Consider the following 27,926-nt stretch of genomic DNA (forward strand, 5'->3'; position numbering starts at 1 on the left):
ATTCAGTTATTCCAAGACTTTCAGCTAGCTGGTTAGCTTTCTCCTTAAGCAGTGGACCACTGACAGGAAACTGTCTGCTCCCGACTCGAGAGAACCACCGAAGAAGAGCATCTTCTACTTCCTCAGCTTTTCCCGCCCGTTTTCGTTTCCGTTGTGGATTTGTATTGTTTTGCCAGTCTTCCAGAAGCTGGTCTTTCTGCTTCAAGACAAGTGAAATTTGACTGGGATTGATACCATATTCTTTAGCAATAGATGCTTGACTTTGTTTTCTAATTTTTTAAGAACTTCTATTCGTTCAGCCAGTGTTAGTCTTACAGTTCCGTTACAACGACCCCGGTGTACACTCTAACAACATTCTTTTGTTCTGCCTGTGGCAGAGGCAGTAAATTTGAAATCTCGTTGGTTGTCACACGCCAATCGGCTTCTATATTCCATGCACGCGCTTATGCGGAGTCTTTCCTGCAGAGGAGCAGTCTGGAACCATGCATATAAGTGAATCTTGCACTTATCAGTGTGCGATTGCTTATGTGGAGTCTTTCCTGCAGAGGAGCAGTCTTGAACCATGCATATAAGCAAATCTTGCACTTAGTGTGCGGTTGCTTATGTGGAGTCTTTCCTGAGCAGTCTTGAACCATGCATATAAGCGAATCTTGCACTTATCAGTGTGCGGTTGCTTATGTGGAGTCTTGAACCATGCATATAAGCGAATCTTGCACTTATCAGTGGTGTGCTAAAGTTTGTCCCCATAGAAATTGATGGTGCCAAAAACGGGACCGAAGTACGGCATGCAGTTAGAGCATGCACTTAAATGGAGTGCACTGTATGTATATGTTTTATGTATGTGTGTATATATGAAAAAAAAAAAAATATATATATATATATATCTCGGTAAGCAAGGTGGTTTACAGTAACAAAATCTGTTAAATCCCAAAAGACATTCGATTTAAAATCATAAACAAACATAAAAACACAAGGTAAAAGAACACGCATCCTTTAACATAATCTATTCTCCATTAATATGATTTGAACTTCAGAAAAACAAAGCATATTTTTCAATCTTCAGCCACTTTTCAAGAGGAGATTATTCCACAGTCTTGGGGCCACTATAGAGAAGACCCTACCATGCAAACAGCTTTATGTCAGTTAACATATCTTCGGTTTCTCACAACAATATGAAGACAAGCAATTATTAACACACCCATCCCTCCCCTGGGGTTTACAAAGCCGCGTGGCAATGCCGACACAACTCATTCAAAGTGAATGGGCTGTGTCGGCATTACCGCACTGGCAGCCGCTAGCATGGCTTTGTAAATGGGGTAAATAATTAAGCCTCTACTGATGAAGCACTATCAGTGCTGTCAGTTAAATTGTACTTTGTACTTTAAACTTCATTGCTTCCAATGCAGGAAAATCAAAGCAGGTCACAGTCTCTCTCCTTTTTTTCCCACGCATCACCTTGCACCTTATTTGAAAGGGTCTGTTAGTCGTAGTATGACCAGTAAGTTTATTTTCTGAAGAAGCTGTCTAAGAATAACACTTATTTGAGGGGACATCTTTCAGGTTTCTGTTTTCTTAATATTTTGACAGCAGAGCAAAAATGAAAGTAAGGCCTTTAAAACTCAAGCCAGACTTGGGGGGTAGACCTCATGGGTGGTGATTGGTGTTTTATTTTGCCTAACTAGCCTAAATTAAGAAGTTGGAAGTTACCTCTACTTTTCTGTCTCATACACTAATTATCTCTGGATAGAGCCTATCACCTATCAGTTTATAACAGTAATACTAATTTTCTGTAGTGCTATAACATGCTGTCATTCGGTTCTGTTGTCATAAGTTCCAGTGTCTGTTTTGGCAGTGTATGGATCCTCAGAAGCTTAGCCGAAATTGGGTGGCGGAGCAGGTGGGGGAAGAGAGGTTGGTGGTTGGGAGGCGAGGATAGTGGAGGGCAGACTTATACGGTCTGTGCCAGAGCCGGTGATGGGAGGCGGGAAATAACTGCTGGGCAGACTTGTACGGTCTGTGCCCTGAAAAAGGCAGGTACAAATCAAGGTAAGGTATACACATATGAGTTTATTTTGTTGGGCAGACTGGATGGACCATGCAGGTCTTTTTCTGCAGTCATCTACTATGTTACTATGTCAGCATGGCGAGTACATCTAGGTTCTTTATACATAACTGTTTTTAATCAGATTGTTATTTAAGCTAAATACTGTTGATGTAATAAAAATGTTTGGTTTTGTTTGAAGGGTATAGTAGAATGGTTTTTACTATTCTGTTTAGGCCCAAACATGTTCTGAAACTTCAGTCATCCTTTTTCCCCTGACTGCTGCTTTCTGTCATGTCAGAGGATGAAGTTTTTACTGCTACAGCAGAAGTACCTGGAATATCTGGAGGATGGCAAGGTCCTGGAGGCACTTCAGGTTCTACGTTGTGAGCTGACACCGTTGAAATACAACACTGAACGGATCCATGTTCTCAGTGGGTAAGGGCAGTACTTAAGTGTGTTTTGTAATATAAGGGTCTCTATTGTTCATTATGTATATAGTTAAGGTGCAACAAAATCATTTCTCTGTGACCAAGAGGGCAATTTTGGCAGTTTTTTTTATCAGTTGGCTTCATGTTAAACAAGTTTGGGGTTTTAATTAATTTATCTAGAATTTTTGGATTTCATATCTGTGTATAATACAATCTGTGTGATAAACTGAAACTTCATTTCATGGTAGAAAAATCCTGATTTTGCACTGCTTATGAAAAGGATGCTCATGCTTTTGATTTTTCCTTTTTACTTCAATTGATACTGTCACAGAATGTGTGTATATACAACTAGACCTGGAAAACATCTCCATGTTTAAATAGTGGCACTTTTACACATGTTTATTCCCTTCATGTGTAAATGATAAATTTAGGAAGCTGTTTACATATGGAGACTTCAGTGGGATGTGGCATGATCGGACCAAAAATCTACGTGTGTTTCCCATTTTGTAGTGGGAATACAGGTTTATGGGGGAAAATATTCCTATTGGGTTTTACAGAAGTTCAGAGGTTTGCACAGCTTTTTGAAAAGTGCTCCTTTTGGCCAGGTTTTTACACGAGGGACTAATTCTCCTTAATCTTCCATTGTTCCCACCTCTATAAAATGAAAAACTGTAAAACACTGTGCCCCCTTTTCCTAATTGGCACCACATATGGGTTTGTAAAATGGGCTGGATACACGTGGAAGCAGCACCACTTCCATGTGATTTTATTCCACTTTTGCACATGCGCTCTTTCATGTGTTTGTATATATTTTATAGAGCACCCTACATTCTGCAGAGCCTTTGCATAATACTGCCTGGTTTAAACATGTCCTGACATGGATGTTTCAACTCTGATCTGAACATTATATATAATTGGGCCTTCAAGTCTCCTAGTTAGTTAAGATGCAAAAAAGCAAAAATACTGATCATAACTTTTATAAAACTAAACAATTTAAGCAAAATTAGAATGAAACATGAATCAAGTAAGGAAAATTCTCCCTGGCTGTTAACATTTTGACTAGTACCTAAGGGGCTCTTTACTAAAGTGCGGTAATAATTTGTACTTAACTTGTGGTAACTGTTGGGATGTTCTCGGCATCTTCATGTGCAATTACTGCAAAGGAAAACCTTGTACCACACAGTAAGTGTATCTGCTGTTACCACTTGCTAATTGCAAGGTGCAGTCCATACCCATTTACCGCCCATTTTAAGATGTACAGCTATTGGCCTGGCATGACGGTGCTAATTAATACAGCCTATTTAAGATATAGAGCTATTGAGCTGGCATGACAGGGAGTGCTAATGAACACTAAGTTACTCCACACTAATTTAGATGTTAACTGCTTTACCACAGTGGTTTTTATTTATTTTTTTTTTTTGGAGGGGGGGGGGGTCTTCTACATATTTCCACCCTCTTCATGAAACTTCTAGTTGTATAGAAAAAAGCTTCTAAAACTTGAGGAAAAATAGATATTGGTCTCTCATTCTTAAGACTTAAAATTTTCTCTTAAGGAGAATGGAGTTGGTGGCCTAAATATTTACTGTCAGCAATAATCCAGTCAGGGATTATGTGTGGTTTTTTTTAATCTGTGTGCATACTGCATTATATATGCATATATAACACTTTTTTTAAATTTTGTGGTAGCTTAAATTTTCTGTAAATCTGTTTTTACTGGACTTTTTGCAGTCATGTTTTCAGTGTGTGATTTGCAGGCTTGCTCTTTACCTTTTTTGATTCCAATATATTTTTTATAGCTTTTCAAAACCTTTTCAAACAGTAATGCAAAGTGGCTTGACTTAAAATTTTTATATTGTCCTTATGGAGCTGTAGGAGTCTTTTTGGATTGTATTCTCAGAACCAATCCCCACATATTGCATTGTGTACAGCTCTACTCCTTGAAGGCAGCAATATGGTTACATACACTTGAGCTCTGAAACATTAAACATTGATATTTTGGTACCCAGTTTTAGGACTCTGGTTCATAAGATCATACGTGGTGAAGTTTCGGGTTATATGTCAGACCTTATAGACTTACCAAACAGGAACTCTACTAAATCATCACGCACGTTCCTGAACCTTCACTACCCCAACTGCAGAGGAGTGAAATATAAATTAACATATGCATCCAGTTTACACAAGTACATAAGTAATGCCACACTGGGAAAAGACCAAGGGTCCATCGAGCCCAGCATCCTATCCACGACAGCGGCCAATCCAGGCCAAGGGCACCTAGCAAGCTTCCCAAGCGTACAAACATTCTATACATGTTATTCCTGTAATTGTGGATTTTTCCCAAGTCCATTTAGTAGCAGTTTATGGACTTGTCCTTTAGGAAACCATCTAACCCCTTTTTAAACTCTGCCAAGCTTAACCGCCTATATAGGTACACAAATATGGAACGAACTACCTAAATCAATAAAAACACACAACATAAATAATTTCTGTAAATTATTGAAAACCAACCTTGTCAACAAAGCACACTACAATAATCCATCCTAAATACCAGTTAATCAAAATTTTACACCGAATCTTCACTAAACATAATTCTGTACTTCCCGATTCTCCATACTAATCAATAAGATTGAAGTTTAATATTCCTGATTGTCCAAGTTAAATCTAGTCACGATTGAAGTTAATCCAACACCTTTATTTCTGGTTATGAAAATGCACTTTCTGTAACTGTATACCTAATCCTCTCTGTCTCCTTCACCTTAAATATGTATTTTTCTTCTGAAATTGGTGATCACCATTGTGGAAAATGTAAGCCACATTGAGCCTTCAAATAGTTGGGAAAATGTGGGATACAAATGCTATAAATAAATAATGTACAATTGGGTTGGCAAGTTATGATACAGAGGATATTCAGCACCCTGCCATTTCCTGCCAGCAATGGGTGGCACTGATGCAGCTATGGGGAGCCTTGGGGGCCCAGGCACCCCCATTCCAGCTTCAGGTCCCCCAACCCTGATGGTCAGTCAAGTGCCTGTGTTTTAGGCACTACTGGTTGCCCTCTCGCACCCTGCACTGCCGTCCTTCACTGCTCCTTGCACTGCTATCCCACTCCCTGCACAACTGTCCTTCAAGTTTACAGGCTACTGGCAGCGTCGGTGGTGTTAACACACTGCCTTCGGCGGCCCGGAAGCTTTCCTTCTGCTAAATTTCCTGTCCCACCTAGGCAAGACGCTGCAACAGAGGGAGAGCTTCCAGGACCACCGAAGAGGGTGTGTTTACATCACTGATGCTGCTGGCGACCCAGAAAATTGAAGGAGAACAGCTTTGCAGGGAGCTGGAACAGGAGACATCAAAAAGCTGAAGCCAATTAGGTTGGTCTTCCTTTCACTCTCCTCTGCGCAGCTATCGATCATCCTTGTTCACCCAAAACAAAGCAAGCAAACCTATGATCTGCTCTATCCATGTTGCTCTATCCACTTTGTCGTCCTTTATTGTTGGCAACATTTTTTATTTGATCTCATATTTTCAAATGTGCCAGCTGTGCAGCATGCAGATGTACACAGGGGAAATATTTGTGGCAGTTCTAAATTGTAAATCATTGTCATTTGGAGGGGCTGGTTATAGGGACTGCTTGTATTCCTGCAGAGATGTTTTCACCTAGTAAAGGGCCACCAAAACAGACATGAGAATCAGGTGCTTAACAATCAGACTTACTATTTGTAAGGACCTGGGAGCATTTAACATTTATTTTTTTCCTATATCAAAAGAAAAAGATGACGTGGGAACTTGCTCCTTTTTGTTTTGTAGATTGCAGGATTGCAGTGGTATATTATAAAAATGTACTTGCCATTACTACTATTTCACAGAGAGGTATTGAATACTGAGGGAAGGGCTTCCTTCATGCAGAAGTTCTGTCCAGAAGCAGTCTGAATGTGGCAACATTGTCCAGTTCAACACACTGTTAGCCACCAAGTTCATACAAAGTTAATTATGTTCAGTGGAAAATAAATCTGTTGGTTCAGGCTGCTTGCTATGTAAATATTCAATCACTGTTTCATTATTGCTACCAAGTATTACATATTAAGGGCATTTGCTTTAAACTTTGTCTTAATTTGTTTTTTCCAGTCCTTACATGCATGTGTGTGTTCTTTTTAAACCCAAAGATGAATCCTAAGGGTGGTTGAACAATTGGATATAAACTGTGTTTTTTCATACTACTTGTTTTGGACAGCTCTGGGTCCTGCTGATCTGTACATCTGCTGTCTAGAGTTTTGGAAGATTGAAATGAGAAAATAAGAATTAAGCTTTGGATGTTTCTGTAGAAGTTGTTTTACTTTTGCACTGTGTATATAGATGCCTGTTCTGGTGTGTGCGTTTGATAATGTTTGAATAACTGTTCTTAGGCTATGATTCCTGAACATGCGGTATCATTAAAGGACAGACTTTTAAATGCCCACTTGGGTATATATGCTAATTTCAACTTTGTTAAATGTTTCAGACATATCCATCTGTTTCCTCCTGTGTTATAACTGAATTCTATTCTGTCTCGCTGTATTTTCAAATGTAAGTAAGTATGGTCCAGTGAAGACTAACTCAAAATAACCTGTTCCTTAGCTGGGCTCTAGTATTAACCATATTACCATGTCTCTGTGGTTATGTTCTACTAATAAGCTGGCTGGAGTCACTGGGGATCATTTTTAAGCACTTAAAGTTCCATAGGTTACTGTGGGGCTCATTTTCAAAGCACTTAGACTTGCAAAGTTCCATAGGTTGCTATGTAACTTTATAAGTCTAAGTACTTTGAAAATATGCCTCTTTGTTAGTCTAAGTGCTCTGAAAATACAGCTTATTGTTGTCGTGCACGTTTTTAGCTTGGGTATCCAGATAATTTATTTGTGGGTTTATTTGGGGGTAGAAAGTGATCTTGTATTTTGCTCCCTTCGGTAGATAATCTCTCTTTATTTTTATTTCTCCTGTGCTGCACTGCTTATACAAAATGTGATTTCTCAATGTTTCCTTTTCTGATTTTGGTTCTTTGTTCTGTAATTGGTGAGGATTAGTTTGTGTTCTGTGACCAAAGTGAGAGATTCTGCTGGCTTGTAATTTGTTCATGGATACATAGGAGTCTGATTTGTCTGGCTTTTCCAATAGGAAGCATATTGCGGTTATGTATATCCACTGCTGCCTTTTTAAAGATAGTTACTGATATTTGTATGTTCAGAATTGGTGCTGTTAAGCTTGCTACATAGGCTGTAAGAAGCTTTTTTGCAGGATTTAGTATTACTTCACAAAGTAATTTGGCAGATAATCCTTTATTTGTCTGCTCCTTCGTAAGGAGAAGGGGTGGAAGGAACACTGTCAGGAACTTCACGGACTTTCATGTCAGCTTCAGAAAGGAGAGACAGCAGCAGAACCAGAGGAAGGGACAAGAAGACTTGTTAATACAGCTTAATAAGGTATTTTATATTTCTATAAAGTAAAGTTGAAGGATATGTGCTAGAACAATAGTTATTTTCCAGGATACTGTGATGTGTGTTGAGAGGTTGACCAGACTCGGTCTACTGTTATGGGATAATGCAACTTCATTTAAAAATGTCAGTTCTTCCAAGGTTTCGTAAGTGTGCATATTATGTTGCACAACAGACTTTTTACTTAGAAATCCGTTATCAAGTTCACTGTAAGGCAGTATTTAGGAGTATTCCAAGCACTCTTTACGCCTATATACCTAGTGCCCCCCCCCCCCCCCCGAAAAAAAAGTCAGGTCTTGCTACACCCCTGGTGGGTGAGATTCAGGATGCTTACATATCAATCTCCAAAATGAGCTTCAGTGTTTTACCTTAAGAAAATGATGATTGTTGTGGGGATGAGGGACAAATGTGAACGCCCACTGGTCTGTCTGTTTTGGACACACTCTTGTATCTCCCCCTCTCTGATCATTATCATGGCGGCAAACTGGATTCAGGCAGGTTTCAGCCAGGCTGAAAATTGAGCTGTGGAGGAGAGAGCTGAATTTTGAAAAATATTCACTATATCATGATGCAGCAGCTGTTAAAAGCTTCCAGACTGTCAATTTGTTGGACAGATAAATAGTTTTTTTTACAAAGAGTTTTTCTGACATGCCTGACTGTCCTCCCAACAAGCAGATGTAAAAGTGCAGTTGAACAGGAAGAGCTATTCAGTACTAAGTTTTCACGGACATGTTTTTGTTTTCACACTTTTGCAAATGGTTCTATGAAATATCCATTATGTAGCTTCCCACTATTACAGAACCTGCGGGATTGTTGTGACCATCAACCAGCAGAGAACTGAAAACTGAGCTGAGATGTGTCTCTTGGCATCCAGTCCAGCTCCTCAGTATTTTCTGTCTCCAGCAGGTGGATGGACACACTTTTCAGCCTCTGGTTTTGGGTGATTTACTCTTGGTCCAGTTAATCAGCTGGTCCCCAGTAGAGCTTTGTGGGTGGTTTGTCTGCAGAGCCATATCTGGAGATCTTCTGATCCCTGTCTCTGGTGCCTGCAAATTTACTTCTTCCCTCCCTTCACCTCTCCCCTGTTTTCAGTGGAGCTCTCCTTTTGCAGGACAACAATCATTATTTAGGAGTATGCCAAGCACTACTCACGCCAGTATGCCTAGTTCCCGCCTCCATGTTAACTCTGCCCCCCCCCCTCCCCCCCAAAAAAAAGAAATGTCAGGTCTGTCTACGTCCCTGGTGCCAGACCTTTTGAATGGGAGGAAGGACAGGATAACAAAGTAACATGTCCAAAGACACATTCAAAGAGGAAAAGCAAAAGGATAGGATCTAAACATATCCTATTCACACCAAACCTTCCTTCCTGCTGTCCCTACTGACACCCTGTCTTTCCTATCAATTATTGTAATTCTATTTCCCCCCTCCCATTACTGTTACTGTTTCCCTTTTCTCTCTCTCCCTCCTCTCTATCTTCCTAAATTTTAGAATTGTAAGCTGCATTGATATATTGCATGATGTGCAGGATAAGAAGACTGGTCAAGTTTCCAAACTTATTTCATTCTTCTAATTTTTGAAGGTCTCTTCTCATAGTTTCTACTTCCTCCGGTGTAGCCACTCTATTGCCTATCTTCGTGTATCTGCAAAAAGGCTAACTTTCCTTCTAACCCTCCAACAGTGTCTCTTGCAAATGTATTAAACAGAATCTAGCCTTTTTAGATATCTGGAAGTCACAAATGAGTTTTGCAAATCGGACAGACTGTTCGCTTTTTGGTAAGCAGACACATTTCCTCATGGCTTCCAAGCCTACAATTGCTAGGTGGCTAGAGGAGACTATCATGTCAGCTTATTTGCTTGCTGGGAAACGGGTTCCTTGAGCTCATTCTACAAGGCATACAGCGACAGTTCATCCAAGCTATCTTACTGTCTCTGGCGGACAGTGCAATGTAGTCAATGCTGCATACATTTGCCAAGCACTACAGGGAGGAGGTTGTGGCACACTGGGAAGCTAGTTTTAAGCTTCGGTCCTAGGAACACACCAGCGTCAGGATCCCCACCAACTCTAGGAATTGCATTTAAATATCCCACAGGTTCCTCAAAAGAAGATGGATCCCTACTCACTTTTGAAGAACTGAAACAAAGATTTTCATTTTCAGTGCGAGATCACTTTGCCTATATGCAAATGATTAGCTATGTTCGGAGTTTACTGATAGTTTAAAATCGCGTTTTTGCTTACAGATTTGAGAATTTTTACAAGGGGATGTACTGGGTCAAATATCGGTCTCTTGGTATTATAAACAGCTCTGACAATACTTGCCAAGTCTGAATTTTTGGTCTCTACGAAACTCTTGGGTTAAAGAACTGTTTAGACCACTACAAATAGAAATACCCGTAACAATGTTTGCTCAGATACCAAAGATGGTGCATCAAGCAGAGTTGCAGGAGTGCTGATACTGGATAATCCATCGAGCATACTTTTCACAGTGGCGAGCCTTCTGTGCAGGATGTGTGGCAACACCTGTGTGTTTAAAATGTGGGGCCTCAGAAAACCGACTTCTACATGGCCTTTGGACATGCTCCAAGATAAAAGCCTTTTGGAGATCAATTATGGTTTATCTCCAACAAATACTAAACCATGAAAACTGTCATTTGAAAGTGTCTTCTTTCATAGGGCCTCCTTCTTGGGATCCCAGGGCAGAGATGAAAGTCTATTTTTGAGCAAAGCTTTTATTGTAGGACAAAAATGTATCTTTAGTTACTGGACTCAGGATATTTATCCATCTTTCTGGATGTGGAGGAACAGGCTACACGCTTTAATAATTTGGGAGGTGTGGTTGACCAGGCCATACTGGAAGATACAGGTTAAATTTCTTGCTATTTGAAGACCATATTTGGATTCCATATTTTCTGTGGCTGGAGCCAAGTGCTTAACAGATATCACATAACAAATCCTTTATACCTCTTAGAAAGTAGGGAGGGGGGGTAGGTATTTAGAGCAGTCTGATATAGGGGGAGGGTCCATAGCCTAGATCTGGGACTATCAGAGTCAATGTCTTAGATTGTAAACCCTGTTCTTAAGATCTATCTTTGAATGTGGGAATTGGGGACACTTTATTACTAATAGTTTTTACATTGTTACTGTCCCAGGACGGGTTGATTCCTTATCACTGTATTGCTGGTTTGTAATGTTTTGTTTATATATCAATAAACAATCTTTAATAATTAAACATTCATAAGATTTTTGGCATATGGTATCACTTTGTGTTCCCACCACATGATTTGTTACATAAATGAGGACACATACTAATCTATCCAATATATTTTGGGTTTAAAAAGCAAAACTGTGTGCATTTAAGGACTGGATAAACAAAACAAAGTTTATAGCAACAACCCTTAATATGTAATACTTGGTATCAATAATGAAACAGTGATGGAATATTCACATAGCAAGCAGCCTGCACCAACAGATTTATTTTCCATTAAACATAATTAACTTTATATGAGTTAATTAGGTTGAAACTGGGAGCACTTAATGTTTTTTAATTGAACTTATAAATAGTAGGTCTGATTAACTACCAGATTCTCATAACAGGTCTGTTTTGGTGGCTCTTTACTAGTTGAAGACATCTCTGCACAAATACAGGGAGTGCCTATAGCCAGCCCTCCAAATGACACAATGATTTAAAATGTAGAACAAATTAGTACTCAAACTGATTAAACCAATACTTCCTCTGTGTATATCCATATGCTGCACAAGCCAGCATGTTTGAAAATATAAGTGAGATTAAATAAAAATGCTACCAACGATAAAGAACAACAACGAGGATACAGCAGCTCACAGGTTTGGCTTGCTTTGTTTTGAGTGAACTAGATAATAGATGCACAGGGAAGAGGAAACAAATGGTTACCTAATTGGCTTCAACTTTTTGACGTTATCCCGTCTCCTGTTTTTCTTCAGTCTCCTTGATCTGACTTACACTGCTGCACAACGCTGCTTCCTGCTGTTAGCCCATTGGTTAGATATTCCTTAGCCAATGAGCTGTGGGGGAGGCAGGACCAGTAGCTTTGACACTAACCTTCACCAAGGAGGTTTAATAAGATAAGAGATGACCTGATGTCAAAAGGCTGAAGTTGTTTCCTCATGCAGCCACCATATTGGTACTTCCAAAACAAAGCAAGGAGGCTATCAGCTGCTGTATCTGCTTTCTCATTGTTCATTGTTGTTTTATGTCCGTTATATTTAGGAACATACTGACTTGTGCAGTATACAGATGTACACAGAGGTTCTCCGAGGACAAGCAGGCTGCTTGTTCTCACGACTGGGTTGACGTGCACGGCAGCCCCCACCAACCGGAACAAAAACTTCGCGGGCGGTCCCGCACGCAGGGCACGCCCACCGTGCATGCGCGGCCGTCTTCCCGCCCGTGCCCGACCGTTCCCGCTCAGTTTTTTTTCGATTCCGCGCTGGAGAGAGACGTGTTACCGTCTCTCTCGGTCAGCCCCGGAAACCGGATCACGGCCTAGCTGCGAGTTTTCTCTTCGTTTATCGTGCACGTTCGCGTTTCTTTTCTTTATTTCTGTGTTTAAAAAAAAAAAAAAAAAAAAGTTTGTACCCTCGTCGTCTTAGCCGCGGGGGCGCCTCGTTGCGGCCTTGTGGCCGAGCGGTCGTTTCTTTTTTGGGTGTGCTTTTCACCGCCACCATCGACGACTTTGACTTCGCCGACGCGATTTTTCCGTCGATGTCCTCGAAGGTCCCGAGTGGATTCAAAAAGTGTGGTCAGTGCAGCCGGCAGATCTCGCAAACCGATACCCACGCTTGGTGCCTCCAGTGCCTTGGCCCGGAGCATAATACCAAAACGTGCACCTTGTGTCTCGGCTTGCGAAAGCGGACACAGGTGGTGAGGCAAGTTCGTGGGGACCAACTTTTTGGAACTTGCGCCGGCCCGTCGATGGCATCGGTGTCAACGGCCAGATCTTCGATACCGGTACCGATGTTGACGAAATCGGCACCGACGATGGCATTGACCCCAGGAGCACAGGTACCGTTGGCCCGCCGGACCACTGGCGGGGGTGAGCGGCCGCGCGGGCAGTCGGCCCCGGCCACTCCCTCTACCCAGGGCCATCGGGACCGAACCCTGTCAGACCCGATTCCTCGAGGGGGGGGGGGGGTTCTACCTCCTCTTCATCTCTGCCACCGAGCGCCGATGGGCACCAAAAGAAGACCAAGAAACATCGTCATCGGTCGCCCACGGCTCACGGGACTACTAGTTCCGGCGCCTCCAGAGATGACTCGACGCCGAGGAAGCGGCAGTGCCGAGAGGCGCGTTCCCCCTCGGTCGAAGAGGTGTGGCTGTGTCTGTCCATGGGTGCTTCGGTACAGTCTCCTGGACCCGAGCAACTACCGGCACCCGCACCGGCCCCCCTGCCTTTCCCGACAGCGGGCCTTGACGAGTGCCTCCGAGCCATCCTTCCGGGGATTCTGGAAGGGCTGATGCGCCAGGCCTTGCCGGCACCGAGGGTGCTTGCGCCCCCGGCGCCATTGATGGAGGCGCCGGCGTGCTCTAGCCCGATGCCGAGGCCTCGACACCGACACCGCTTGCAGTACCGATGTCGACCGCCACGCAGGTGGAATCCCCGTCGATGGAGGGAGCTTCATCCTCGCCGGCACGGGAGTCCACCGCTCGACGCCATCATCGAGGACATGGTTCCTCGCAGTCGAGACAGGCCCGGTTCAGGTCTGAGCTGCAAGAGCTCATGTCCGACTCTGAGGAGGAGGACCCCAGATATTTCTTCTCAGAGGAGTCTGAGGGCCTTCCCTCCGACCCCATTCCTTCACCAGAGAGGAAGCTCTCGCCCCCTGAGAGCCTCTCCTTTGCCTCCTTCGTCAGGGATATGTCTATATGTATTCCCTTCCCTGTGGTCTCTGTGGATGAGCCGAGGGCTGAGATGCTCGAGGTCCTCGACTATCCATCACCACCTAGAGAGTCTTCCACGGTACCGTTGCACAATGTCCTCAAAGAGACACTGCTTCGGAACTGGCTGAAGCCATTATCTAACCCCACCATTCCCAAGAAAGCGGAGTCCCAATACAGAATCCACTCTGACCCAGAGTTGATGCGGCCCCAATTGCCTCATGACTCGGCGGTCGTGGACTCTGCTCTCAAGAGGGCACGGAGTTGGAGGGATACCGCCTCGGCGCCCCCGGGGCGGGAGTCTCGCACTCTGGACTCGTTTGGGAGGAAGGCCTACCAATCTTCCATGCTCGTGACCCGCATCCAGTCGTACCAGCTCTACACGAGCATTTACATGCAGAACAATGTGAAGCAACTGGCGGACCTGGTCGATAAGCTCCCTCTGGAGCAGTCCAGGCCTTTTCAGGAGGTGGTCAGGCAGCTGAAGGCGTGTAGAAAGTTCCTGTCCAGGGGTATATATGACACCTGTGATGTGGCATCTCGAGCTGTGGCCCAAGGTATAGTGATGCGCAGACTCACCTGGCTGCGTGACTCTGACCTGGACAACCGCACCCAGCAACGACTGGCAGATGTCCCTTGCCGGGGGGATAATATCTTTGGCGAGAAGGTCGAGCAGTTGGTGGACTAACTACACCAGCGGGAAACTGCCCTCGACAAGCTCTCCCACCGGGTGCCTTCAGCATCCACCTCTGCAGGTGGACGTTTTTCCCGGGCCAGTCAGGCTGCGCCCTACGCCTACAACAAGCGTAGGTACACCCAGCCGGCCCGAAGGTCTCCTCAGGCACAGGGACAGTCCCAGTGCGCTCGTTCCCGTCAACAGCGTGCGCCTAAGCAGCCCCCTGCGCCTCCACAGCAAAAGCCGGGGACGGGCTTTTGACTGGATCCATGGGAACATAGCCGCCATCAAAGTGTCCGTACTGGACGACCTGCCAGTCGGGGGGAGGTTGAAAGCTTTTCACCAAAGGTGGCCTCTGATAACCTCCGACCAGTGGGTTCTCCAAATAGTGCGGTGCAGATATGCCCTGAATTTGGCCTCCACTCCACCAAATTGCCCACCGGGAGCCCAATCCTTCAGCTCCCATCACAGGCAGGTACTTGCAGAGGAACTCTCCGCCCTTCTCAGCGCCAATGCGGTCGAGCCTGTGCCACCAGGGCAGGAAGGGCAGGGATTCTATTCCAGGTACTTCCTTGTGGAAAAGAAAACAGGGGGGATGCGCCCCATCCTAGACCTGAGAGGCCTGAACAAATACCTGGTCAAAGAGAAGTTCAGGATGCTTTCCTTGGGCACCCTTCTACCAATGATTCAGAAAGACGATTGACTATGTTCCCTGGATTTAAAGGACGCTTACACTCGCATCCCGATACTGCCAGCTCACAGACAGTATCTCAGATTCCGCCTGGAGACACGGCACTTTCAGTATTGTGTGCTGCCCTTTGGGCTCCCTCTGACCCACGGGTGTTCACGAAGTGCCTCGTGGTGGTCGCGGCGTATCTATGCAAGCTGGGAGTGCACGTGTTCCTGTATCTCGACGATTGGCTGGTCAAGAACACCTCGGAGGCAGGGGCTCTCCGGTCCATGCAGTGCACTATTCACCTCCTGGAGCTGCTGGGGTTTGTGATAAATTACCCAAAGTCCCATCTCCAGCCAGTCCAATCTCTGGAATTCATAGGAGCTCTGCTGAATTCACAGACGGCTCAGGCCTTTCTTCCCGAGGCGAGGGCCCACAACCTCCTGTCCCTCGCTTCCCAGACCAGAGCGTCTCAGCAGGTCACAGCTCGGCAGATGTTGAGACTCCTGGGTCATATGGCCTCTACAGTTCATGTGACTCCCATGGCTCGGCTTCACATGAGATCTGCTCAATGGACCCTAGCTTCCCAGTGGTGCCAAGCCACCGGGAATCTAGAAGATGTCATCCGCCTGTCCCTCAGTTGCCACAATTCGCTTTACTGGTGGACATTTCGGACCAATTTGACCCTGGGACGTCCATTCCAAATTCCGCAGCCCACGAAGGTGCTGACGACGGATGCATCTCGCCTGGGGTGGGGAGCTCATGTCGATGGGCTTCACACCCAGGGACTGTGGTCCCTCCAGGAATAGGATCTGCAGATCAACCTCCTGGAGCTCCGAGCGGTCTGGAACGCACTGAAGGCCTTCAGAGATCGGCTGTCCTACCAAATCATCCAAATTTGGACAGGCAATCAGGTTGCAATGTATTACATCAACAAGCAGGGGGGCACCGGATCTCGCCCCCTGTGTCAGGAAGCCGTCAGGATGTGGCGTTGGGCCTGCCAGTTCGGCATGCTTCTCCAAGCCACATACCTGGCAGGCGTAAACAACAGTCTGGCCGACAGACTGAGCAGGGTCATGCAACCGCACGAGCGGTCGCTCCATTCCAGAGTGGTACGCAAGATCTTCCGAGAGTGGGGCACTCCCTCGGTGGACCTTTTCGCCTCTCAGACCAACCACAAGCTGCCTCTGTTCTGTTCCAGACTACAGGCAAACGGCAGACTAGCTTCGGATGCCTTTCTCCGCCATTGGGGGACCGGCCTCCTGTATGCTTATCCTCCCATACCTTTGGTGGGGAAGACCTTACTGAAGCTCAAGCAAGACCACGGCACCATGATTCTGATAGCGCCTTTTTGGCCCCGTCAGATCTGGTTCCCTCTACTTCTGGAGTTGTCCTCCGAAGAACCGTGGAGATTGGAGTGTTTTCCGACTCTCATTTCGCAGAACGACGGAGCGCTTCTGCACCCCAACCTTCAGTCTCTGGCTCTCACGGCCTGGATGTTGAGGGCGTAAATTTTGCTTCGTTGGGTTTGTCTGAGGGTGTCTCCCGTGTTTTGCTTGCCTCTAGAAAGGATTCCACTAAAAAGAGTTACTTTTTCAAGTGGAGGAGGTTTGTCGTTTGGTGTGAGAGCAGGGCCCTAGAACCTCGTTCTTGTCCTGCACAGAACCTGCTTGAATACCTTCTGCACTTATCAGAGTCTGGCCTCAAGACCAACTCAGTAAGGAATCACCTTAGTGCGATTAGTGCTTACCATTACCGTGTAGAGGGTAAAGCCATCTCTGGAGAGCCTTTAGTCGTTCGATTCATGAGAGGCTTGCTTTTGTCAAGGCCCCCTGTCAAGCCTCCTGCAGTGTCATGGGATCTCAACATCGTCCTCACCCAGCTGATGAAACCTCCTTTTGAGCCACTGAATTCCTGCCATCTGAAGTACTTGACCTGAAAGGTCATTTTCTTGGTGGCAGTTACTTCAGCTCGTAGAGTCAGTGAGCTGCAAGCCCTGGTAGCTCATGCTCCTTATACCAAATTTCATCATAATAGAGTAGTACTCCGCACTCACCCTAAGTTCCTGCCAAAGGTGGTGTCGGAGTTCCATCTTAACCAGTCAATTGTCTTGCCAACATTCTTTCCCAGACCACATACCCGCCCTGCTGAACGTCAGTTGCACACATTGGACTGCAAGTGAGCGTTGGCCTTCTATCTGGAGCGGACACAGCCCCGCAGACAGTCCGCCCAATTGTTTATTTCTTTCGACCCCAATAGGAAAGGGGTCGCTGTCGGGAAATGCACCATTTCCAATTGGCTAGCAGATTGCATTTCCTTCACTTACGCCCAGGCTGGGCTGGCTCTTGAGGGTCATGTCACGGCTCATAGTGTTAGAGCCATGGCAGCGTCAGTGGCCCACTTGAAGTCAGCCACTATTGAAGAGATTTGCAAGGCTGCGACGTGGTCATCTGTCCACACATTCACATCACATTATTGCCTCCAGCAGGATACCCGACGCGACAGTCAGTTCGGGCAGTCGGTGCTGCAGAATCTGTTTGGGGTTTGAATCCAACTCCACCCTCCAGGACCCGATTTTATTCTGTTCAGGCTGCACTCTCAGTTAGTTGTTCTTCGTAAGTCAATTTCTGTTATGCCCTCACCGTTGCGAGGTTCAATTGACCTGGGTTCTTGTTTTGAGTGAGCCTGAGAGCTAGGGATACCCCAGTCGTGAGAACAAGTAGCCTGCTTGTCCTCGGAGAAAGCTAATGATACATACCTGTAGCAGGTGTTCTCCGAGGACAGCAGGCTGATTGTTCTCACCTACCCTCCCTCCTCCCCTTTGGAGTTGCATTTTTCCTCATTCCTTTGCTTGTCATTCAACTGAGTGGGAACGGTCGCACGGGTGGGAAGACGGCCGCGCATGCGCGGTGGGCGTGCCCGACCGCCCGCAAAGTTTTTGTTCCGGTTGGTGGGGGCTGCCATGGACGTCAACCTAGTCGTGAGAACAACCAGCCTGCTGTCCTCGGAGAACACCTGCTACAGGTATGTATCATTCGCTAACTCGGAACAGAATAACCTTTCATCGTTTACCATAGTCTTTTGCTTTATCATAAGAGAAAATCCCTAAATGTTAAAAGAACATTTCTAGCATGGCCTGCTCCACCGGCACCAGAGGAGCTAGCGAGATCGAGTCACTTATCTCCTCCCAGGTAGCAGAACACCCTCCCATAACATTCCCGCAAAGTTGTCAGTCGCGTCCCATTGGTTCTAGGCCCCCATCCCCCAATTCTGTGGCTGCATAACGAATCTTCTGCTGAGCAAGAAGTGCACAGCAATCATCTCACCGAACAACCATTAACTAGCACCATGTGACACACAAGCAACCTACAGGAACAGCTTGAGACATTTTACAAATGTACCATAAGTAGGCAGTTGTAAGTGTTTGCTGCTATTTTTATATAGAACGCAATGAAACGGGCACTAGCAAGGTTCTGTAATGGTAATTTTGTTTTTAAGGGAACTGTTAGGAGAGAATATGTGTGAGAGAGAGAGTGTATGAGTGAGTGTGTGATTGAGACAGAGCCAGAGTGTGTGTCTGAGTGAGTGTAGAGTGTCCTGTCCCCTTGCGTCCCCTCTTGTCCACATCGAGCAATCTGTTCTCTCCCCCTGGTCTCCCCTCCTCTCCATATGTCTCTGTATGTTTCCTTTCACCCATATAGAGTGTCCCCCTCCCTGTCTCTCTGCCCTCTGAGTTGTAGGCCCTCCTCCCTGTCCCCTATGAGCTGCCTCCGTCGACCTCAGGGAGCGAGTGGCGGCCTCCGTGGGGGGGGGGGGTGCGGGAGTGAGTGCGCGTTGACCCTTTGTGTGTTTGGGTGAGAGGGAGGGGTTGCAGTTGCCGGGGTTCTGTGATCTCTGAGGGAGTATGGTGAGCGGCGATGTTGGTCCGCCTCCGCGCCTGTGCCTTGTCCGTTTCTCCCTCCGACGTTGATGCTGTCTGCCTGCCTCCCTCCCTCCGTCCCACGTTGTTCCTGGTTCACTCCGTGTCGGGACGCTGTTTTTTTTTTTTTCTTGCTCCGCCTCTGCGCCTGTTCCTTGTCCGTTTCGGCCCTCGAGTGTCATTGCTCCGCCCTTAACGTCGTCACGATGCGAGGGCGGGGCAGACACTCATGGACACACTGGATATCTAGACCGCCTCAAACTTCTGGCTGGAGGCTTTATTAGAACATTGGAGGTGCCTTTTATATATAGAGACTAGTAAAAGTGGCCCATTTCGGAGAGCAATGAAACGGGCGCTAGCGAGGTTTTGTTGTTTCAGCGATGTTCGGGGGAGTGAGTGACATACCGACACCGTGTGGTCCCGTATCCTTGCATTATTGCAGCTCCTCGATCGGTGCTTCGTGCGTATAAGGTATTGGTGTGTGTCGTTCGGTAGCATAGCATTGTGGGTGCTGTTTGATTGGTCCTCCGTGGCTCCGCCCTTGACACCATGACGCACGCGAGGGCGGGGCAGACAGTCATGGTTCCACTGCGATCTACACCTTGACGGAATTGGAGATGAGAAATGTTGCTTCATTAGAACGTTGGGGTTGCGAATTATGTCCGGAAGGGACGTAGCTGAGGGCGTGTCTATGAGTGAGGGTGAGTGCTGGTGACAGCCTAGTAGGGTGAGTGGTCCTGACAACCTACTCTAGGAACAGTAGATTCAGTGCTTCACTGAACGTTGGAGGTGAGAATTATTTATATAGATATGTCGTCATAATCAAAAATAAAGACACATAGTTCAACACTGAAATCTATAATATAGCATTGCAAATAACAATGCAGTCTCTAGCAATGTCAAAAACATTTTGAATATAACCCTCCCCCCTTCACAGACCTTTCAAACTCCCCAACCCCCCCCCCCCCCCCCAACTACCCTTACATCTCCCCCTCCCACCGATCCCCTCCTAACAGAAAGCTTGCAAAAACAATATAAACCTCACAAGTTTGCTATTGCTTTCATTAGTATTTGCTGCTGTTTTGGACTAACCAGTATGGCAGCAAGCTCCACTTAACTGGCTTCAGCCCTCATAATGGACCAGATAACCTCATGCTGTCTTCTATCATTAAACCTTGTTCTGTACTGCTTTCCTCCTGCAGCCCATTGGTCAGACATTCCTTAGCCAGCCAATAGGATGCCAAGGGGAGGCAGGAGCAGTAGCTGAGGAGACGCAGTCTTCCTGCTTTCCACTGCAGCTCTGTATCCCGAAGATGTCAGCTCTGATGATTGGTCAGTGCTAGAAAGAATATTGGGGGTGTCCTAGCACTCAGGAGCTGGTGCCTATGCTGGCATAGATAGTATAAAATGCAAGTGACTAAATTATGCCAAAGCTTTGGAGTTCTACTGAGAGCTTTTGCTGCAAATGAGTGTCTGAAAAGCCTGATTTATTTTAAGGGTTCATTTCAATTGTGATTTTATATTGCTGGGGTGACTTGCATTATGTTTCCTAGTTTAAGGAGCTTCTCTTTTACCTGCATTTTAGAAGGAAAGGTAATCCATTTCAACTCTTTGGACATCCCCGCACTTCTTGAGGATCAGATCTCACACACAAGAGGATAGCTGCTTCTTTTAACCTACAGAGAATAGCTGAGTTAAAAGTAGAAGATTTAGTAGGGGTTTTTCTGTTTTCTGTCTTCCTTTAACAGGTGCAAAAATTTCTGCAACTAAAGTATGGCTGGGAAACGTGTCACCAAAGCTGTTGCCCCAGTTAGTTTCTTCCTCTGTGCAGACAGAATGCATGATCCAAGGAGAGGGGCTATTTCCATGTGTGATATGTCTGCAGCTTGAACAAAGTGGAGGAATAGAGGAGATGGCAAGGTTGAGAAGCATCTGTGAGAATCAAGAAATGCAGCAGTAGGGAAGAAGCGGTGCTGAAAGAGGACAGTTGGACACAGATTACGAGACCCTGAAGGATCAGTACAGCGACTCCACCTGACGGCGAAGTGAAGAACATCTTACTCAATTCAAGGTTGATCTTAAAACCTTTCTTTTTAATGTCTTTTGCTAATCCCCAGCTATGTGCAAACAAGGGTCTTGTTGGCTTCTAGCACAAGACAGTCGTGCTCACCTGTTTACCTCCCCCCCCCCCCCCCGCCCTTTCTATCCTTAATGAAGTTCTGTCCCCTTTTCCTGCTAGTGTCTTGTATTCTCTTCTTCTGTCCCTATTTTGTTTAGATTGTAAGCTGCCTAGATGGCTTGTCCATAAGGCGGGATAGTAAAAACTAATAAAACTTGAAACGGATATACATCCAACAGGAGGAACTGAAGATTGAAATCCCCAGATTTACTGGATCAGAGACCACTAGGAAGCAAAAGGTAGTGGTGGTCAGTGACTCCCTTCTGAGAGATACAGAGGAGCCCATCTGCCAATTAGTCATGATTCCCCGAGAGATACTAAGCTGCTAAGATTTGAGATGTTACAAGATTTTGCCGAGTTCTATCAAGCTTACTGACTTATCTGATGCTGCTCGACCATGTTAACACAAATGATACTGCTAGGTACCCCTCCAAAAGTATGTGTCATCTTGGCTCTGGGAGAGAACGTGAAGCAGATTGATGAGACCAGCATCTACATACTTATCTTCCCTGTCAAGGGTGAAGGCCAAGGTAGAAAAGCTTGTATTCTATAGATGAATACATAGCTACACAGATGGTATCATCGAGAATGTTTTTTTGGTTTTTTTTTTTTTTTTGTTACATTTGTACCCCACGCTTTCCCGCTCAATGCGGCTTTCAGCTTCCTGGACCAAGGAATGACTTTCAAAGGGCTGCTGAGTAGAGATTATGTCCATTTATCAAATAAGGGAAGAAGTGTCTTCAGCAGCAGACTGAAGAGGGCGTTAAAGTAGAATTGTTGGGGCTGGTGATCAAAGCTCCAGTAAGTATAAGGCTTCAGGTGAGTGAAACATTAATTCTCTGAGAACAAGCAGGCTGTATTATCCTCACAAGTGGGTCGACGTCCACGTCGGCCCGGGAACTGGCATTTGCAATAGCAAGTAGAAAAAAAACTTTGCCAGAGCCTTCTGGCATGCGCACGCACCACACATGCGTGCACTGACTGCTGCATGAATGTGTACCTCAGTTTCTTTTTTTTCCACGACAAGGTGTGGCAGGTCCGTCCTGTGCTCCTCATTTTTGCCCAGGAAAAAGAGCCTTCTTTTTTTCAGTGACTTTTGGTCGTATGTGTTTTCTCACTTTTTTAACAACATAAAGAGTTTCCCCTTATTTCCTCACTTCTGTGCCATTTTTCCTTCCACGTCATCTAAGACACCCAGCGGCTTCAAACGTACTCGGTGCAACCGGACCATCTCGGGTACAGATACCCATTCTTGCTGTATCCAGTGCCTTGGGCCCGACCATATACCAGCTCGTTGTCCTCTGTGTCTTTGTATGAAGAAACTGACCCATCTAGCTCAAGAAGCCCAACGCGAGAAACATTTTGGGGCTCGGTCTGGTCCTTCGACAACAAGGGATGCATCGACGTCAGGAGCAGAGGTAATGGCTGCTGAGAGGTCAAGACACGCTGGGAGCAGTGAGGCATCGAGTGGGTCTCCACCTGTCTTGAGCCTCCTGCAGTGCAGGCCCCCCCAAGATCGACCATTGTCTGACCCGACCCCGAGGCGACATGAGGATTCAACGTCCTCGGCACCAAGGAGCCTCGGTGATGGTCATCAAGCGAAGGCTAAGAAGCACACGGTTCCGGGAGCTCCAGGGCGTCAAAGGATTCGGCACCTGAGAAGCGTCAGCGCCGAGAGGACCGCTCCCCCTCCATACAGGAAGTGCTGATGTGTCAACCTCTTAGCAGTCCGGTTCCTATTCCAGAGCCTCAGCCTATTCAGCCACTGGCCCTCCAGCCTTCTCCGATGGCGGCTCTCAACGAGCACATCTGGGCCCTGCATCCAGAACTTCTGGAAGGACTGCTGTGCCTTTCTGCTTCGGCATCGGGAGGTGCTTGCATCTTCTGTGCCGTATGCTGCAGCGGCGTTGGTCCTTCCCCTGCGGTGCATTCCCCGTCCTCGGTGCCGCTTGCAGCTCTTGTGTCGGCTGCCACCCAGGTCGACTCCCCATCGATATCGATGGAGGAAGCTTCACCGCAGTCCATGCGGGCGTTGGCCCCTCGCCACAGTCATCGAGACGGCGGTCCTTGGCGTTGAGGCAGGTTCAGTCTCGGAGCTCCCTTAGAGAAGTATTTTCCGATACTTAAGAGGAGCGCTCATGGGAGTCAGAGGAAGATCCCAGATACTTTTCCTCTGATGAATCTTTTGGGATTTCCTCTGAACATTCCCCTCCACCTGAAAGGAGACTGTCTCCACCTGAGAGCCTCTCCTTTTCCTCATTTGTGTGGGAAATGGCTGAGGCCATTCCATTCCCTATGGGAGTGGAGGATGAACCAAGGGCTGAGATGCTCGAGGTCCTGGACTACACCTCTGCACCTAAGAAGGCAGTGATGGCTCCTTTGCATAAGGTACTCAAGGAAGTCCTTATGCAAAACTGGTCATTCCCTCTGCTCCCGTGATCCCTAAGAAGACTTATTCCCAGTATCGGAACCACAGTAAACCTGGGTTGATGAGGTCTCAGTTACCCACAATTCCATGGTGGTGGACTCTGCCCTCAAGAGAGCCAAGAGTATTAGAGACTATGCCTTGGCGCCCCCAGGCAGAGAAGCTAGGACCTTGGATTCTTTTGGGAGGAAGACATTTCGGGCCGCTATGCTCACTGCCCGTATTCAATCTTACCAGCTTTTCACGAGCATTCACTTGCGGAACTCAGTGAGGCAGCTGTCTACCTTGGTTGATGCCTTCCCTCCAGAGATGGCTGAGCCTTTTCTCCAGGTGGTCAGGCAGCAGAAGGCGTGTTGTAAATTCCTGGCTGGGGCGCTTATGACACTTTTGATGTAGCATCCAGAATCTCTGCTCAGGGTATAGTGATGCGCAGATTCTCATGGCTGCATGTCTCTGACCTGGATCATTCGGTCCAGCAGAGGATGGCGGATGTACATTGCCGGGGAGATAACCTTTTCGGAGAGAAGGTGGCAGATCTGGTCAACCAGATCAAGAAGCACAATGATGCTGTGGCTTCTCTCACCCGCCAGGTGCCTTCTGCTACAGCCTCCTCAACCAGGAGGTTATTTTGGGGAGGGGGGGCGCGGAGTGCTCCCTATTTCTATACTAGGCATAGGTACACTCTGGCGTTCCGATAGCCTATTCAGGCTCAGCCCCAGCATGCTAGTTCTCGTCAACAGCATGCGCCCAAGGCCCCTTCTGCTCCCCAGCAAAAGTAAGGGATGGGTTTTGCCTAGCTCTAGCGAAGCATAGCCACAGTAAAACTGTCCGTGCTGGACGACTTCCCGGTTGGAGGGAGGTTAATGTTTTTTCACCAAAGGTAGCCTCTCATAACCTCCAAACGGTGGGTTCTTCAAATAGTCCGGTTAGGATACACATTCAATCTGGAACCCAAACCTCCAAATTGCCCACCAGGAGCTCATTCATATAGCTCCCAGCACAGGCAGGTACTTGCAGAGGAACTCTCCGCCCTTCTAAGGCCCTTTAGAAGGGCGAAGGCCGCGGCGGTCGAACCCGTTCCACCAGGGGAAGATGAGCTGAGATTCTATTCCAGGTACTTCCTTGTGCAAAAGAAAACAGGGGGGATGCGTCCCATCCTAGAAGTGAGGGCCCTGAACAAATTCCTAGTCCGAGAAAAGTTCAGGATGGTTTCCCTGGGTACCCTTCTTCCATGCTTCAGGAAAATGATTGGCTATGCTCTCTGGACTTAAAGGATGCTTACACACGTATCGCGATACTTTCAGCTCAAAGGAAGTATCTTCGATTTCAGCTGGGAACACAGCACTTTCAGTACCATGTACTGCCCTTTGGCCTGGTATCTGCACCCAGGGTGTTTACAAAGTGCCTGGCAGTAGTTGCTGCGTCACTACGCAGGCTGGGTGTGCATGTGTTCCCTTATCTCGACGATTGGCTGGTGAAGAGCACCCTGGAGGACGGTGTTCGAGAGTCCATGTGGATGACTATTCAGGTGCTAGAGCTTCTAGGGTTTGTGATAAATTACACCAAGTCCTGTCTCACTCCTGTTCAAAAACTGGAGTTCATTGGAGCACTACTGGACACTAAGACAACTCGTGCTTATCTCCCCGAGACACAGGCAAACACCTCCTGTCCCTGTTGTCTGCAGTTCAAGCGTCTCAGCAGGTCACACTTCGGCAGATGTTGAGACTCTTGGGGCACATGGCCTCCACAGTTCATGGAACACCCATGGCACGTCTACATATGAAGTCAGCTCAATGTACCCTAGCTTCCCAGTGGTATCAAGCTGCGGGGAATCTGGAAGATGTTATCTGACTGTCCACAGACTTTCCCAACTCTGTTCAATAGTGGGCGATCCGGCCCAATTTGACCACAGGACGATCTTTCAAAATTCTTCAGCCGTAAAAAGTGCTGACGATGGATGCATCCCTCCTGGGGTGGGGAGCTCATATAGATGGGCTTCACACTCAGGGAGCCTGATCCTTCCAGGAATCAGGTCTTCGGATCAACCGCCTGGAGCTAAAACGACCTGGAATGCTGTAAAGGCTTTCAGAGATTGGCTGTCCAACAAAATTATCTTGATTGAAACAGACAATCAGGTTGCGATATACTACACCAACAAGGGGGGGGGGGGGGGGGCACAAGATCTCACACTCTGTGTCAGGAAGCCATCCAGATGTGGCTTTGGGCACACCGTCAGGGCATGTTTCTCCAAGCCACTTATCTGACAAGCGTAAACAGTCTGGCTGACAGGCTGAGCAAGGTAACGCAACCTTACGAGTGGTTGCTGAACATGGACGTAGTGCGCAAGATCTTCCGAGTGTGTAGCACCCTCTTGGTGGATGTTTTTGCCACTCAGATCAATCACAAGGTCCCTCAGTTCTGTTCCAGGCTTCAGGCCCACGACAGACTAGCGTCAGATTCCTTTCTCCTACTTTGGAGAACAGGCCTTCTGTATGCGTATCCTCCCATTCTTCTAGTAGGGAAGACTTTGCTGAAACTCAAGCAAGACCGCAGAACCATGGTCCTGATTGCACTGTATTTGCTATGTCAGATTTGGTTCCCGCTTCTGGAGTTGTCCTCTGAAGAACCGTGGAGATTGGAGTGTTTTCCAGCCCTCATCATTCAGAACGAGGGGTCACTTCTACATCCCAACCTCCAGTCCCTGGCTTTCACGGCCTGGATGTTGAGAACTTAGAATTTGCCTCCTTGGGTCTTTTCAGAGGGTGTCTCCTGAGTTGTGCTTGCTTCCAGGAAAGATTACACGAAGAGGTGTTACTCTTTCAAATGGAGGAGGTTTGCCATCTGGTGTGACAGCAGGACCCTAGATACTCTCTCTTGTCCTACACAGACCCTGCTTGAATACATTCTACACTTATCAGAGTCTGGTCTCAAGACCAACTCCATAAGGGTTCACCTCAGTGCAATTAGTTCTTATCATCAACATGTAGAAGGAAAGCCTATCTCTGGACAGCCTTTAGTTGTTGGCTTCAAGAGAGATTTGCTTTTGTCAGCGCCCCTTGTCAAACCTCCACCAGTGTCATGGGATCTCAACGTCTTTCTCACCCAACTGATAAAAACTCCTTTTGAGCCACTGAAGTCCTGCCATGTGAAGTACTTGACCTGGAAGGTCATTTTCTTGGTGGCTGTTGCTTCAGCTCATACGGTCAGTGAGCTTCAAGCCTTAGTAGTGGATGCACCTTATACAAAGTTTCATCACAACAGAGTAGTCCTCCGTGCTCACCCTAAGTTCCTGCCGAAGGTTGTGTCGGAGTTCCACCTGAACTAGTTGAGTGTCTTGCCATTATTCTTCCCTGACCTCATGCCCATCCTGGCAGAAACACCTTGCACACTTTGGATTGCATGAGAGCATTGGCCTTTTACATGGAGCGGACAAAGCCCTTCAGATAGTCCGCCCAGCTTTTTGTTCCTTTTGATCCCAACAGGATGGGGAACACCATCTGGAAACGCACCATATCCAATTGGCTATCAGATTGCATTTCCATCGCTTATGCCCAGGCTGGGTTGACTTTAAAGGGTCATGTCACTGCTTATAATGCGTCAGTAGCCCACTTGAAGTCAGCCTCCATTGAATAGATTTGCAAGGCTGCGATGTGGTGTTCAGTCCACACATTCACATCTCATTACTGCCTTGAGCAGGATACCCAACACGACAGTTTGAGCAGTCAGTGTTGCAGAATCCGTTTGGGGTCTAGAATCCCAACTCCACCCTCATAGGCCTGTTTTATTCTGTTCTAGGCTGCACTCTCATTCAGGTCGTATATAGTTTCATGTTAATCTATGTTATGTCCTCGCTGTTGCGATGCCCAATTGACCACTGTTCGTTGTTTTGGATGAGCCTGGTTGCTATGGATGCCCCACACTTGAGAATGACAGCCTGCTTGTCCTCGGAGAAAGCGAAGATAATTAACTGTAGCAGAGTTATTCTCTGAGGACAGCAGGCTTCATATTCTCACAGTCCCGCGCACCTACCCTTGGAGTTGTCTTTTTCATTATTTTATTGTCCTTATTTTGCTTTACAGTTAAACGGAGGACCACGTTATCGCGGCGGGCAGGAAGGCATTCACTCTGCCCACACCTGAGAATATGAAGCCTGCTGTCCTCGAGAATACTTGCTACAGGTAAGTATCTTTGCTTTATCCCAACTTTTT

General features: G+C 46.6%; 1 protein-coding gene across 1 annotated transcript in view; it reads left to right on the top strand.

Moving 5' to 3' along the window:
• WDR26 (WD repeat domain 26) overlaps positions 1-27,926 on the top strand; it is a 252,395-nt gene that overhangs the window by 57,065 nt on the left and 167,404 nt on the right. Inside the window, exon 4 of the mRNA XM_030195962.1 lies at positions 2,343-2,479. Within this exon, the coding sequence (XP_030051822.1) occupies positions 2,343-2,479 (137 nt within the window). The remainder of the gene's footprint in view (positions 1-2,342; positions 2,480-27,926) is intronic.

This window comes from Microcaecilia unicolor, chromosome 3, assembly GCF_901765095.1.
Source record: "Microcaecilia unicolor chromosome 3, aMicUni1.1, whole genome shotgun sequence".
Taxonomy (NCBI): Eukaryota; Metazoa; Chordata; class Amphibia; order Gymnophiona; family Siphonopidae; genus Microcaecilia; species Microcaecilia unicolor.